Genomic DNA, 16,127 nt, shown 5'->3' with positions numbered 1-16,127 from the left:
AAAAAAATGTTTGTACTTTTAAAAGGATAGTCCTTGGAAACTCAGTTGTCAACGATATCACTCGTAAAACTGCAAGGCTTTGCATTGCACTCAATTGCGATTTTACAAAGCTCTGCCTTTAAGTTCTACAAATGATATCGTCGTCAACTGAATTCCCAAGGATATTCCCTTTGTAAAAGGTACTTTTTTTTCAGTGTGTGGTGTCATTGAATTGTGTATGCATCAGTCTATTCCGTATCAGTTCAATTATATATGTATGTGTAGGTGTGTGTAGGTGTGTGTGTGTAGGTGTGTGTGTGTGTGTGTAGGTGTGTGTGTGTGCGCGCGCCTTCCTGTTTGTCTCCATCCTTATAAATAGAGACCTGCAAAATTCGCGGATTCATTGAACTCTAGGATAGACTCCACAGTCCTTTAAATACTCGCGGAAATGACACCTGTCCATTGGCTACTGACGCGTGAGACGTCTCAACTAGGCTGTCCGTAATTCGGCACTTTCTTGGTTTAGTGTTTCCCATTGGCTCACAGTTCCACCGGATAAAATGTGGGCCAATCGCAGAAGCGGTACGAAGGTATAGTTGTTTTGGTGCTAGCCTATCGCGAAATGAATCCGCAAATTTTGCATGTCTCTACTTACAAACAGCGAACGTAACAACGGCCAATGCACGTCCAGGCCCATCTGCCGCCACGCCCTGGGCTTGACGCCTCCGGCGGTGTTTCGCGAGAGTCGGACAGCAGCCTGGGACCGCCCGTAACAGCAAACAACTGAACCGCGTAAACAATGCGCGGTCGATCCGTCGTCGGTGTAGCCTCTTGCGGCGAGACGGCGGTTAATTACGCGGCTCAAGTGTTGTCGAGGGCCTCTTCCACTTCCGGGACCCTTGCAGCCTGGCTTCTGCGTCAACTGCCTACACTGTAGATTGTGTCTTTTTTGACGTGACCACGTCTAATAAATCTACGAACGCCGGCTGCACGCACGAAAAAGGATGACTCATTATCCCGTTAGGCTCGTTGTCCCGTTACGCTCATTGCGCCTCATCTATCTCTCTTACACTCGATTGGAACAACCATCGATTTGACTTTTTCGAGGCACATTAAACTTGAAACACTCCCATTCGTTTCCTACTTTTCCTATCATCGTCCTATCCTTAACAGAATAACACAGATTGGAAGAAGTTCAATAGCAAACGTATAAAAGTTATAGTTAAAATAATCTCTTCGTTAAAGTAATAAACATATTTCAATTAATGAGTGCAAATAAAAGTAAATTTATCAATTAAATTGTGGATTTCATTTCACTCCTTCTTGTTATCCATACAAAATAGTGATGATTCGATAAAACCGATTCAATTTTATTCATAAAAGTATGCAATCATTTCATCAATGTTTTGTTATGACGTTGTCACTTTAAACTATCGTCCGTAAACCGACTTTACAGGCAACCAATTTTTTTTGTTGATGGAACAGACATAGTCATACAAAACTACAGATATTTGTCAATTTTGCACATTCACGTGAAAACAAATGTATCACCACAAAAGAGTGTTCACCCAGTAATACTGTGTTCGGATTCTTACCCGAGCGTATTTATGCTTTGTCTTTTCCCAGTACCTCTAATAGTTAAAGTTATTTGTAAACCGTTCCCTACCTAGCTTTGCAGTACTAACTGCGCACATTAATAGGCATAATAAAACCAAAATAAAGTCCAATCCGTTGAAATATAAAATCATGCGCCATTTCTTGTAAGAAATACTCAGTATCATCTCGTAACCAATCTATTTATTGGCAACTGTATTCCAAATGAATCTTTCGTGAAAGTACAAAAAATATTTTTCTCCGTACTCCGCGCCTTGAATAAAGAAAACTCGAATACTTATGAGCCATTGCCCTGGCAAATTTTAAATCAAGTGTTTACTTTTAGCCTATTTGCTGAATGACGTGTTGAGCTGTGCATTCAAAAGAAGCTATCTTGAAATTTAATTTAATTTGATTTGCCATGACTTTAAAACTATTTATCAAGCCACTTACATATAGCTTTCTTTTTTCTTTAGGGCGGCCTTAAAAGAATCAGTCTTAACTACCATGTTAGAAATCGGTCTTTTTCTTTAAGTAAAAGAAATGGTCATAAATATGTTCATCAGATTAACCAAGATGGCGGATGCTATTTCGAAAAATTTGATTGATTATCAAACACGTTAAAATTAAGGAGAGATTTGGCTTTTCGTACAAATAAAAATAATGATCATTTATTATGATGAACGCGATCGTTTAAGTCCTCCTGTACCGCTAAAAACTGCGTGCAAACCTTCAGAATAATCCTTGCCATTTGAGAACTGCTGGAGATATTCGATTGTGGTGTCTGTTTCACGAAAGATAAATTTCTAGGGTTGGTGACCTATTGCGACTTTCGTGCGTTATATACGACCTTGTATTTTCTTGCGTGGGTTGCGTGCTGTGTCTTTGCGATGTTGCGTCCCTTGACTAGTTTATGAACCTGGCCTGAAGGGTGCCTCAAGAGAAGAATTAAGGTCTCATCGTGCATGAATGACGAAGATACAGAATTAGATGGAGTTTCTTTTGTCGCCTGCATATTTTCATTACGAATGGTACCTTAATTGCAATATTTTTTTTATATAATAATTAAATAAATATGAAAGACCTTCGGCTGTTAAATTATTAAAATCACATAAGTAATACCTTTATTGTGACAAAATTGTAGAGATAAATATATATTACAACGTTAAGATAATTTTAACTTATTTAAACATTCTATTATACAAGTGTAAAAGAATACCATTTAAATATATTTCGTTCCAAGATTTAGTTTTCATAGCAGTTTTTATTATTTGATTTTAGTAATTTTACAGAAAAAATTGCTTCATATTTGCTTTTATTTATTTCAAGCCATTGTTTTGTGAAAAACATTTTACAGTTTTTTTTTTTTTTTTAACCTTTTCACTGTATTGAATGTTTCTGTATAGTCTGATCTCTGCAATGAAAATATCTAGCTGACAAAACCAACCCCATCGGATTCTGTCAAATCGTTCATATTCTATTATTGTTTTTATATTCTCGTAATTCATGCACGGTGCGACCTGTCGTGTCCTTTTATGGAGGTGTTTAAACGTCAAGATAATCACAAGTGTGATTTTTTATCCTAACCTAACCAACACTGAGTGTATTTGGGGGGGGGGGGGGGGGGTCCGGGTTAGAGAGTGACCTAGGTGCGTCTCAGGCCGAGGCCTATACGCCTAGTCATGCTGGGATAACCCATGCAGGGAGAGGATCGCATGCATCGTGTGCTAGGAGGGTATTTACCAGCAATGGCAGCTATTGATGCCGTGACTGACTACCCCTCACTCTTAATTCTAGACTATAACCAGAGATGGGTTGAGGCCAGGGAAAAACCTGCGCAGACACGGGGAAAAACCCTGGGCACAGACGTGCGGTATGCGAGGGCATGCATCGATTGCGAAGGAGCACACAGGACACAGAGGATGTTCTGGATGAAGAGTTAGAGTTTGACAGAATAGAAAAGAGTCTGCTATGCGGGAATTGGGAGGTTGGACTCGCGGTCCGCTTTGTTTGTTATCCAGTGCTGGATTCAGGACCAGGGACGCAAGCGCCCCTGGTGGTGAGTGGTGACACTGGCCATTCACTCAGCTGACAGTCAGCACCTGAAAAACTAAAACAGGAAAAGGAATTAGTAACTTATGAATAGGGGCAGGCACTTTTCGCGAAAATATCTGAACACTTATTAGACTGCAACAAGGTATATCCGCACCTGTGGTTTCTTACTTGTGATTGGCGGCCGTCTGCGAGAGAAGTCGTTGCCTTGTTTGACCGAGCCACTCAGGACGCGTTTACTTCCGCACTGAATCACTGTGATTGGTGTTGTTACAATCGACGTGTGCCTGGGAGAAACTCGCCCAATCACGAAAAACAGACGGTGCTACAGTGTTTTAACTTTCATCGAGTCTCGAAATCTTTTCGTGAAATCTGCATGCCCCTAGCTTAGCACAAGGTACTAAGGCATGGGTGTATATTGCTTAGGATTATGCTTATAATAATAATAAACTAATATTATGTTTTTCGTATTTATATATATTTATAAATATAATAGTGTCACGATCCACCTTCAGAGGGGGGGGGGGCGAGAATCGTAGCTCTTTACATAGAAACAACTCGCTTGGCATCAACTAGTCTTAACTTCATAAAATACTTTACTGTACCTAGGATCATAGGTTCGTCATCCCGTACAGGATGTCTGGTGAGAGCTGAACTAAGGAGATTTTGCAAAATAACATAATACTTAATTAAAATTATTTTATTCTTAAAGTCAAATACTCAACATCATTTTAAAGAACATTTAAATAGCGGGATTACAATTTAAAACAATAATCTCTTTACTTCCTTAACGATTGAACGACCTTACAAGAGAGAGAATGAGAGAACTTCACTAAACACTTCCCTAGTCCTTCCGAATACCTCAAATCATAATTAATACTTAAAATTAAAACAAAGATAAGTCCATACTCACATTTTCCGAAAAGCCTTTCTTGATCGATTACTTAAAACTAACGTAGGGGCCTCTCCTGCCCTTAAAATCCGAACGAACATTACATTTTAAAAACTATGACGCGTGACCCCTGACGAGGGCCATAGCCTCCGCCCGAAAGCTTGACGACTACATTATGACCTAACTTAAATTAAACGACTCGTGGCCTCTGGCGTCGACCATAGCCTCCGCCCGAAAGCTTGACGACTACATTATGACCTAACTTAAATTAAACGACTCGTGGCCTCTGGCGTCGACCATAGCTTCCGCCCGAAAGCTTGAATTCCTACATCACGAACGAACTAACAACTCGTGACCACAGGTGAGACGCATAGCCTCCGCCTGAGTGAGCCTGAATTCCTACATCACGAACGAACTAACAACTCGTGACCACAGGTGAGACGCATAGCCTCCGCCTGAGTGAGCCTGAATTCCTACATCACGAACGAACTAACAACTCGTGACCACAGGTGAGACGCATAGCCTCCGCCTGAGTGAGCCTGAATTCCTACATCACGAACGAACTAACAACTCGTGACCACAGGTGAGACGCATAGCCTCCGCCTGAGTGAGCCTGAATTCCTACATCACGAACGAACTAACAACTCGTGACCACAGGTGAGACGCATAGCCTCCGCCTGAGTGAGCCTGAATTCCTACATCACGAACGAACTAACAACTCGTGACCACAGGTGAGACGCATAGCCTCCGCCTGAGTGAGCCCCGAGTCACCACTCACTTGCGCTTAAATTCGCGCGCCCTGCCGCGCCTACCATAACAAAAGCTCGTTATTGAAGTCAAATTTACTAAACAACTAACTAGAACATCTGGGAAGACTACCCCCCCTCTACCCCAATGTGCAGGCCACACCGCGCGGCTTGTTACGACAGCGCGCCCCAGTAACTGCGGCCCGTGGCTGCGCCAGCGCGCGGCCAAACAAACAAACAAAATTCTGCAAGCCCGCAGCGCGCCGCGCCGGCCCCGTGCCCCAATTACATGGTCACGCCACTTGCGCTGACGAGTGAACAGAGCAGCCAGCCCAGAGTCCCGTCAGTAAAGTCCCTAAATTTGATTTCAACAACCCTGCAAAATTTCAACCCGCGACAATAGATACAGTTCCCATTCTAATGACTTGATGTAAGCTTTTGGACATACGCCATTGCTTAGCACATGTATGTCTGTAGAAGAAAACTACAAAAAAACACAAATGACAAAAAACACTATTGTGTTTGTTTCGTCTTTTCGCTTTGTTGTGTTTTTGTCTCGTTTCAACGGTTGTGCTGAATTTTTTGGGTTCGGTATTTTTGTGCTGTCATCATTTGTGGGGGTTTTTCGTTCTGTTAGTCCATTTTTCTTTGTTTTTCTTTGTTTTTTGACCATATTCCTGTTGTGGAGTATTGTGTGGCGTTAAATCCTGACAACAGCAATTTTTTGCTTAATTTGTGTTTTTTATCATTTGTGTTTTTTTTTTGTAGTTTTCTTCTACAGACATACATGTGCTAAGCAATGGCGTATTTCCAATAGCTTACATCAAGACATGCACTCCCATTGCACAAATCTTTCAAAGATAATCCCATTCTAATGTGCAACACAGTGCTTCCCCGCGGACCGCCTCCCTAGAGCCGGAGTCTGACATGCCTGTTGTTACAGGGAGCACACGTGCAGGCCTGGGTTGTTTCTTTGAATATATATACTGTATAGAAGTCGCCAGCCCAGGTTAAAATTTCTAATACGGTTTTGAGGTAGTTGGTTAATTCACCGCCGCAATCGCCACCATCTCTAGGGCAAGGACTTGTGGTGTTCCCTAGCGGAGAAGTGTCGAACTCTTCAAACACCCCTTCCCCCTCCCGCTGAACGACCTTGAGCTGCAGTGAATGATTGGATGGGGGGGGGGGTGCGGGGGAATGACAGCGGGCGACAGTGCTGCGCTCTAACGTGTAAATAACAACCTAAGACGATACAGGGCGTTACGGCAGCGCACTGCAGCGGTGAAGTTCCCAAGCTGCTCATCATACGATCCTGAAAAAACGTAGAGTAAATCCTATCCACTCGCGACTTCTATACAGTATATATATATATATTCAAAGGTTCGATCGACCGTGCGAGAGATCGCTGTGACGTGGGTCCGTGTAGCACGGAGCCGCGGGGGCGGCGGTGCTGCGCAGTTCCCCCAGACGTCGCGCGGTGGCCTGCCTGGAAAACGCAGGGGGAATGATTACTACCCGCAGAAGTAACCTCGGAACTTTCCTCCCTCCCCTTTATCCTCCACCGGCACCTAGTTTTAATAACCAGAACGGTTCGCACAGCTGGACGCAGTTGCCGCTGCGCCGAGAGCGGCTCCGAGCTGACGTTACTTTACGGTCGCGTGCTTGTTTCTCATTGCGTGAGCCCGGCGGCGACTACTAACCAAAACTCAACAGTTTTACTTTTTTTTTTTTTGCTGGTGTCAAAAAATAAGGTCATTTCCTTACAGACATTTGGAATATCAAAAAAAAAATGTGTCGCCAGTGAAATTGCTTAGGAAGTATTTGACCAGCAATAAATTTTAATATATATATATATATATATATATATATATATATATATATATATACGTGAATCAATGTATAAATCAATTTATAAATGTTCCCTATGGACTCTAAAACGGCGGGACAGATTTTGATAAAAATTTCAGGCTATCTTCAGATTAGCCCAGCGGGTGAGCCTGTGAAGTTTGGTAACGATTGGATGAGCAGATTTTTTTTTGTAATTTTGTGTCATATTTTCAATATAAATTAATACAAAATTAGATTATTTTTTTAGATTTTGAACACTCACAATTATAAGCGATTTTAGGGTCCCTATAATTTCTAAATTTATTGTTGAAGATAATTTACGAAATATTTTATATTTAAAACGTTTGCAATATTTCTCGCTGAAAAGTTTGGTGAAGCATTATAACGTGACGCAATAAATAGATTTGAGGTAAACACAAACGTAGGAAGTAAAAGAAAGTTAAAATTTGTAATTTTAACATCCCGCTGTGGTCTAAATCTTTTGTTTTTAAAATTGTTTAGACTTATTTTTCCATCGGCTCCTATACATGTAATAAGAGGGTCCCAGTAATGTTTACTTACACATCCGGTGTGTTCCCTTTTTAGAGTTCAACTTGTCAAGTAGAGTGAGACTTTGTATTTTTAGTTACTTAATTTTATTGCTTAAATTACGTGAGAGGTTGTATTTTAAAGATTCATTCTTAATACATTTCCTTTTTTAAGGGGCTACAGTGATAGTACTAAAATAACACATAAATATTTCAACAAGAAATCCTAGAGAATACTTCCACGTATCACAGTCTGGAAGTTTAGGAAGACTAGTTTCAATTCCCTTTATTTTTTGACGTAACAACGTCTAATAAATCGATGAACGCCGCCTGCACGCACGAAAAAGTGTCCCACTACGGATGTCCCACTACGGATGTGTTCTGTTTGCTCATTGTACGCATGCGTAGCATCTCTCTTCCACTCGATTGGAACAACCATCGATTTGACTTTTCAATCATATTTTCGTCCTTTGAATTATTAATATTATGTAATTTAACGATCGTCCACCGATTTTCAGCACAATCGGTACGGTTATTTAAAAGTAATGTTGAAAATTCAAATACGTTTTGAACCAACAATGGTGTTTTACAGTTACACATAATAATTCAAATTACACCCGGGATCTTTTGCAAAATGTTTTAAAAAATATTGTAACACATTATAAATAAGTTTGGTGTATTTGGGATGCGTATTTGTTATAAAATCGTGTTAACATTACTCCCCTACCGTGAACAAAATTTTTATTTATATATAACATCTGAAAATACAGTTTTAAGTATTGCCTCGTGGGCGTGTGGTTAGCGTACCTACCTCTCACACCGTAGATAATCGGTTCGAAACCCGGCGACAATAGGATTTTTTTTTGTACTTGTAAAAATATATACGGTGCACGCAACATTTCGAAAGTAATAAATATATTTGAATTAATGAATGCAAATAAAAGTAAATTTATTAATTCAATTGCACATTTCATTTCACTCCTTTGTATCCATACAAAATAGTGATAGGTAATTCAATAAAAATGATTCAATTTTATTCATAAAAGTATGCAGAGGTAGATTTTATCATGCAAAAGATTGAAAAATTAAAAAAAAATTCTTCCTCAAAGAATATAATATTTTTAATGCCTAAATGGTTTGGTTGCAAAAACCTATTACGGCTCAGTCTCAGGCCGAATATGATATTTCCTTTTCTTCTGGATCAATCATTTCATCAATGTTTTGTTATGACGTTGTCACGTTAAACTATCGTCCGTAAACCGACTTTACAGACAACCAATTTTTTTATTATTATTTAAAGCATTCAGAAAATCACAACGTGGCATAAGTTACTAGTATAAATTTTTCGATATTTGTAAACGTTTTCGTGAAATAGTTATTTCTACCCTGTGGTTATAAGTAAAATGAAGCACGTTACATAGTTAAAATCAGCTGTAACCACATAAAAGCACCTAAAAATGTAATTTTGATTACTTAAATACTACGATCATGAATATATAATCAAAATAATTATTTACTGCAGAAAATTAAAAACCAGAACGGGCAGAGTCCGATCACCCTTAATGTTAGGTCTCACACACATTGTCGCTTATATCATTTTCCTTCAATTAGGCCTACTATTGTTTAAGGCCTTTTCCTGTAAATCTATCTCTGTATACTGTAAAATTGTTTTTTTTTTTCAAGGAAAATTCTTGGAAACTCATTTACCAAATATATCACTTGAAAAACTGCAAGACATATCTTTATAAAATCATAATGGTAAAAACTTGCAGTTTTTCAAGTGATATATTTGGTAAATGAGTTTCCAAGAATTTTCCTTGAAAAAAAAAAAACAATTTTACAGTATACAGAGATAGATTTACAGGAAAAGGCCTTAAACAATAGTAGGCCTAATTGAAGGAAAATGATATAAGCGACAATGTGTGTGAGACCTAACATTAAGGGTGATCGGACTCTGCCCGTTCTGGTTTTTAATTTTCTGCAGTAAATAATTATTTTGATTATATATTCATGATCGTAGTATTTAAGTAATCAAAATTACATTTTTAGGTGCTTTTATGTGGTTACAGCTGACATATCTTTATAAAATCATAGTGGTAAAAACTTGCAGTTTTTCAAGTGATAACGTTGGAAACTAGGTTACCAAGAACTTTCCTTGTAAAGGTACAAAAATAATTTGGTTACCAGATATTGCTATGTTCTGCAGTAAAATATCACACAACTATTCATGATAGTGATCACTGACTGACATTGTGGACCTCACCAATAACGTTTGGTATAATTGTGGTAACAAAATTTGCAAAGACAAATATTTTTGCAACCTTTAGCTTGCGCTTTTGCAATAGAAACAGAGTTTATGATTTTTAGAGCTCAGACTTTTCGTCTATGCAGTTTTTAATGTTTAAACAAAAGTGAAAGCATTTTAACATATTTTTTTGGTTGTTCCCTACTGAAAAATTAAATTAACTTAAAAGAAATACGGTTAATATTCCCAGCAACTCAGAACCACAAAAAACATGTTCGTCAACATTTTTTTCGAAAAGTTAACGAATTTTAGGTTGGTATGTTTCCTTAGATGCCACACAGTTCTCGGATTTTCTAAGAAAATAAGAACGTTAGTTTTAACATTAAGTTGTCACGCTTCTTCTTCTTTGATTTTTGGGCTACGTGTTTAAATCTCTTGCTGGGTCGGGGATTTATATCTTGTAGAAAATTTCCTTCCCGCTGGGTGCTGGTGTTCATCCCTTCCGAGCCAAACTGCGTAAGGAAATGGTGATCATACCACAGACTCTTATAAACAAGTCTGCCCTCGTCACAACGTCGCCATCCGTACTGATCACACTGACATTAAAACACTAAAAATTTCACGAGGAGTTTCAGGTACGAAATTTTGGTGACGTCCAAGAGCGATATCATGGGAGACGGTGCCAAACACGAGGTCACCGAACCCTGATAAAACACTTTGTCTGGGGCTATTTTGGACGAAACTATAGTGAAAAAAAATTTGAACTGTGATTTGCAACATCTAACTTCGGTGAAGAGCAAATTTATTTGTTCCCGTGTAGCAAATAAACTTGTAATATGAAACTCGGACACGAAATTTAACGTAGAATTCTTAAAAATAATATGTACGCAAATTGTGTTTTCAACTCAATATATTGATGCTAATTACTCGTAGTTTCTGCAACCACCACTGGAATTCGTTGCCGGAGAAGCAACGTCGAATATTGTAAACTATATAATGAAACGGCTCCGATATAAGCGAGGGAAAAAGACCTGGAAAAAAATACTGAACCCCGGCTTTGTACCTGATTTTCAACAAGTAATTTTATTAAAATACTGCCCAGCTTGTTAAAATTTAGTAAGCTGTTAATACTATAACGTTCACTTGTGTCACATATTTTCAGCACCGCGGTTGTTACAACATTTCTTGACCTCCGTCGCAATCGTTAAATTACACCTACCTAATGCCGTACGTACACCGAGTCCTGAGGTGTTACGCATCAGAAGCAGACAAATCAGAGAACTAGCGTACGAAGATTCGAACCCCCGAGACAAATCAGAGAACTAGCGTACCAAGATTCGAACCCCCGAGACAAATCAGAGAACTAGAATACCAAAGATTCGAAAACCCCGGGTCCTCTGGCGTAATGCGAGCCCGGCTCCGCAGATCCCCCTCCCCCCCAACCCCCCACGAATAGGCTAATCGCAGAGGGGGGGAAACGTACGTGAACCGCGTGGTCATAACGCGCGCGAGATCGGAAGAAGCGAAGTCCTCTGATGGTCCACGCGGCGGGACGTCCTGTTGTTACCCAACCGCGGCGTCCGGCGGAAGAGATGAGGATCAGCTGTTGGACCTGGTGCGGGGGGGGGGGGGGGGGAGCGAGTGACGTCAGCTGTCACGGCCGCGCGGGCATCCGGCCCGGTGTGTCAGGTTCCCCCGTCCAAGCGACGCCGGCGGCGCTGCAGTCGTCGACGGACCCTCTGACCCGGGGCATGGCAGCGCTCGCCGCGGCTCTGGCCGCCGCAGCCCTCCTAGCCGCCTGGCGCCTCTCTTCCGCCACCGTGAGTTCGGCTCCGGCCAGCTTCTTGTACTAAATAACTAAAATACTATAGCCAGTCATGGGGACTGTCGACAGAAGTAAAAACTTAAAGCTTTTTTTTTTTAATGTATAATATGTAGGGACCGGAAAAATTCGCGGGTTCAATGACCTCCATATTTCTACGCACACTCGGTCAAATATCACCCACTCATTGGCAGCTGTCTTGTGAGACGTCCCAACGTAGCAGCCTGTGATTCGTATAAAGCTTTGGTCGGGTGTTTCTCATTGGCCCAGCGTCATTCAGGCGAGTTGTGAGCCAATAGCAGAGGCAGCACTGAGGTACAACTATTTGTATTTTAGCCTATCGCGAAATGAATTCGCGAATTGTTCCGGTCTCTAATAATATGACATCATTTCTACGTCAAATGTACGTAAGAAAATGATTTTGGTATTATATCAGTAAGATGGCAGCATGAAATAATTTATCCTTACATCATTTTTTAACGCCACAACAGATGTCGGTGGCATGTCAAAATTACGTAAAAATTCATTACCTAGCTATGACTTACCAGTGATGTCAGATCTAGGTCATGTATTCACGTGGTCAAATTAACTTCACTTACTGCTACTACAGCATGTAGGTGATGCTAACTCGCAAGATTTTACACGTCCAAAAAAAAAGTCCAACACGCACATGATACAGTCGAGTATATACAATGTATTAGTTTATATGTGTATACATGTACACAGGCCGCTGCAATTCGCCAGTCTGGCGCAACACGTTACCAGCATGTCGGTGACACGAACCCATAAGTTTTGTCCCTACAAAAAATCGCTCAACGAGGCTAAAGAAGTTTTCACTTCAATAAAGAAACAATAATGTTCGCAGGCATTCATGGCCATTGTCTAAAGTATCTTGGCATCTGGGTTGTAGCCGCGTCTTTGGCGAATAATTCACTGACGGTTCGGTCGACATTGCAGTCGCCATCATCAGGGAGCAGTTTCCTACCTACCTAGTTACCTGGGTAACTGCTCCCTGATGGCATTATTCAATGGAGTCCTGAGGAAGAAGTAAATCGAATAGCAACAGTAATCGTACCCGTATATAGCCTAATATTCTTGAAGTGTGTTTAATTGCTTATTGTAAAAAAATCATCATGTAGTGAGTATTTCAAAGCTGCCTGACATGATAACAATACATTTTCAAGGAATTAGCTTTAAACTTCATAATGACCTAAAATACGAAAGGGAGGTCGTTATCAATACTAACATGGAAAATATTGCACACGCCATCTCCTTTACTTATTACATTCATGTGTTATGTACATCTTTCTGTGATCATTTTTCTCAACGTGGTTGATCTGAAGTTTGCCTTCTGGTACTGAGGCACTGAAATGCACTAGGTTGTAACGCCTCCTTTACATAAGTTTTTTTTTTATAAACCTTCGATAATGTGGAAAAGGGAGGTGAAGCTTCGACGTAACGTGGAAACAGGATTCACTGACCGAAAGTGTCATGTGCGCTACGTTTGCCCTTTTCAGAAATTCTAGGTGCGAACTCGTCGGAATTAGAATCAAAAATCACTTCTGTTAGGTGAGTGCTGTGCCTACTCGACCACCGCGGCTAACCCTGCTCGATTGCAGAATGTTCGGTACATTGTGTGCAGACATTCTGTACGCCCAAAAAAAAAACTAACGTAGCTTATTCAGTTACATGATTTAAGGTTGTACTAAGTCTACCTACCATTCATTATTTTGCTTTCGTGATTTTTTTTCACGTGATTTGAAATTAATTTATAAAATAACTATATAATTGTTAAGAAAAATAATTTAATAATTTATATGTGTTTATATACAGTAGTGGTTTCAGAAAACTTAAATTTCATTTTATATTCCAGCTGCTAGTTTTAACTAATGTAGTAATCTTGTGGTATAGTGTTTCGAATAAACAGTTTGTGCGTATATTTTAAGAAAAAAAATATTTTGCCTTCTTTTAAGACATCATTATTAATAAACATTTTTTTTTTTTAATTTTATGAACCTGGGTTCTTCGAAGTTGTAGTTTACGAATTATATCCTAAATTTAAAAATTCATATGATAGAGGATACATAAAACGGATAAATATGAATCGTAAACACTATTTCTTTGCTCAATTCATGCTATGATTAAATTATAAAAATGTGATAAAGGTTCTCAAAACCATTAAATAAACGCATATTGAGTTGATGGACCCATTAATAAACTACCAACAATTGTGATAACTTAAATTCAATTTAGACGATGAGACATGTAAAATTATAAGTGGGCAAAGAAGCTAGATCGAATCGCCGATGGCTCTGTGTTCTTACTAAATTCTAAATTTACCAGCATTTTATCGAACATCAAAAAAACTTTGGGGCTCATTTCAAACTCGAACGTCCCATTGTCTAGAGCATTTTCGAAAAAATTTGTGTGGCAGAACATTTTTTCTTGCCATATTTTTTTTTTTTTAAATTTGTCTCAGCTCATTTTATCTCCGTTTTTTCCCATTTTCAGGCCGTAGAAAATCAGACCTACGATGCCATGCTCAAGTGCCAAGATGAACTACAGTTGGATGATGGTATGTTCTACTCAAAAAAAAACTAAGTTCACTCTCTAGTATAGTTTGCATGATGATTTTCTTGTCCACATATTTTTTTCAGATACGTAACACTAGATATCTTCTAAACCAAATTACGCTAAGCTAAATCATGCTAAATTACGTGACAAACCTTTTGTGAAAAACTGGATATTTAGTTTCCGATCACTTTCTCTTTGGCACGTTCTAAAGAAGCTTATTTCATATATATGCACAAAATACAGATAAAACGTATTAGACAATAAATAATACAAAAGATTAATCCAATAAATATTACAATTTCATTTCAGTGAAATAAATGCAGGTCGACTTATATAATTAAAAATTTTAAAAATTGTAAAAATGTTAGTCAGACTACTCGTATGGACAGGATTGTCTCTATTTGCATTAACTTTCGTTGTTTTCTTAACGATGTATTTAGGACACCCAACTTTTCTAATCTTTCACAACAAATAAATGGCTTGGATCTAGATGACATAATTTTGTTGTAGAAATGTTAGAGCTCAAAATGTGAATTTTTTATCAGGTAGTTAATGTATATAAATCAGCAACATTTGCACACATAATTTATTTTATTTTAAAATGTACGTATAGTGCATAATAAAAGGAAATTTTGTAGTGAATTGTAGTACCATATGTTCGATCACCCACTGGTAGCAACATTGTTCCAAAATTTTCGCTGCGCAGTTATTTTATAACGTGTCTGTGTGCAAAACTACCGCCTATTTTCATTTCGAAAAATTTGGCCACACTTTTTGTTAGTAAAATAAAATAAAATTATAAGCACAGGCTAGAACATTTGCAAACGAAAAAAACCACATAAAAGACATGTAAGCAAAAATCCTGATGAATATTTACTCAGATTACCGTATGTGATGAATTGTAATTTTATATTGTTAAATAGCAAAATATGTTTCATAAAAGAAACAACGTGGACTATCAAACATGTTAAGCCAAAAGATAGGACTTGCACAAACTTTAACGCTACGTATTTTATAAAGTAAATATTATTTTGCCTTGCCTTTCCAGATACTTTTAAGGAGTTGGTACTGAAAATTCCTAAGGAAGAAAATGAAATGTCCAGAGTAAGTAATGTTTTGGTTATTTCAGTGCTTCCATATAAATAAAATTAACCAGAAAGAGGCGGAATACAAAATAGAATATTATATACATGAGTAAAATATAAACAACCATTAGATTGATGAGTTTTTTTAAACTCAAATACACATAATTTTCTTTTTAAACTATTTTCGAATATATATATATATTGTTTTAGTATCTTAAACGTAAATAATTACTTTAATATGGGTTGTTCAGCAAATCTTTAGTGAGAGATATGTTAGTTGTTTAATTGTTTTCTCTTTTATTATTTTAGGTTGTTCACGAGCCACTCGTGTTATTTAACCTCGTGGAAACTACAAACATTAACAGTAGTATGTAAATGACGGAGCTGGCGCAGGGTCCAGGGTGTGGAGCCTGTGGAGCTGACCGCCATATTGGATTGTGACGTCACGGCGGCCATCTTGGATGGTTGTGACCTTGACCTTTGACCTTGACCTTGAATTTGACCTGCAAAATGTGTCAAAATTCTCCAAAATTGGGCAAAATGTGCCCAAAATTCCTCAAAATTTCCATTTTTGTGGAAAAACATTCCACCAAAAAATCTGAAAAAATAAAAAAAATAAAAAAATTCCCTTTTCGAGGGAAAAATTCCCATTTCGAGGGAAAATTTCCCGTTTTTAGTCCTTAAAAATCCCAGTGGCTAGAAATGTCCATATAGCGGCTTAAGCATCCATGTCTACAGCCGCAGATAAGCCTCTGACGTCATAT

At 38.6% G+C, this 16,127-nt stretch overlaps 1 protein-coding gene across 1 annotated transcript in view; it reads left to right on the top strand.

Moving 5' to 3' along the window:
- Positions 1 to 11,474: 11,474 nt before the first annotated feature.
- Positions 11,475 to 16,127, top strand: part of LOC134527685 (uncharacterized) — a 30,588-nt gene continuing 25,935 nt past the window's right edge. The window contains exons 1-3 of the mRNA XM_063360950.1: positions 11,475 to 11,702; positions 14,216 to 14,279; positions 15,327 to 15,382. Coding sequence (XP_063217020.1) covers positions 11,475 to 11,702; positions 14,216 to 14,279; positions 15,327 to 15,382 — 348 coding nt within the window. The remainder of the gene's footprint in view (positions 11,703 to 14,215; positions 14,280 to 15,326; positions 15,383 to 16,127) is intronic.

Source organism: Bacillus rossius, chromosome 1 (assembly GCF_032445375.1).
Source record: "Bacillus rossius redtenbacheri isolate Brsri chromosome 1, Brsri_v3, whole genome shotgun sequence".
Classification (NCBI taxonomy): domain Eukaryota; kingdom Metazoa; phylum Arthropoda; class Insecta; order Phasmatodea; family Bacillidae; genus Bacillus; species Bacillus rossius.
Note: the sequence above shows the minus strand (reverse complement) of the source record. Positions and strands in the feature narration are given on the sequence as shown.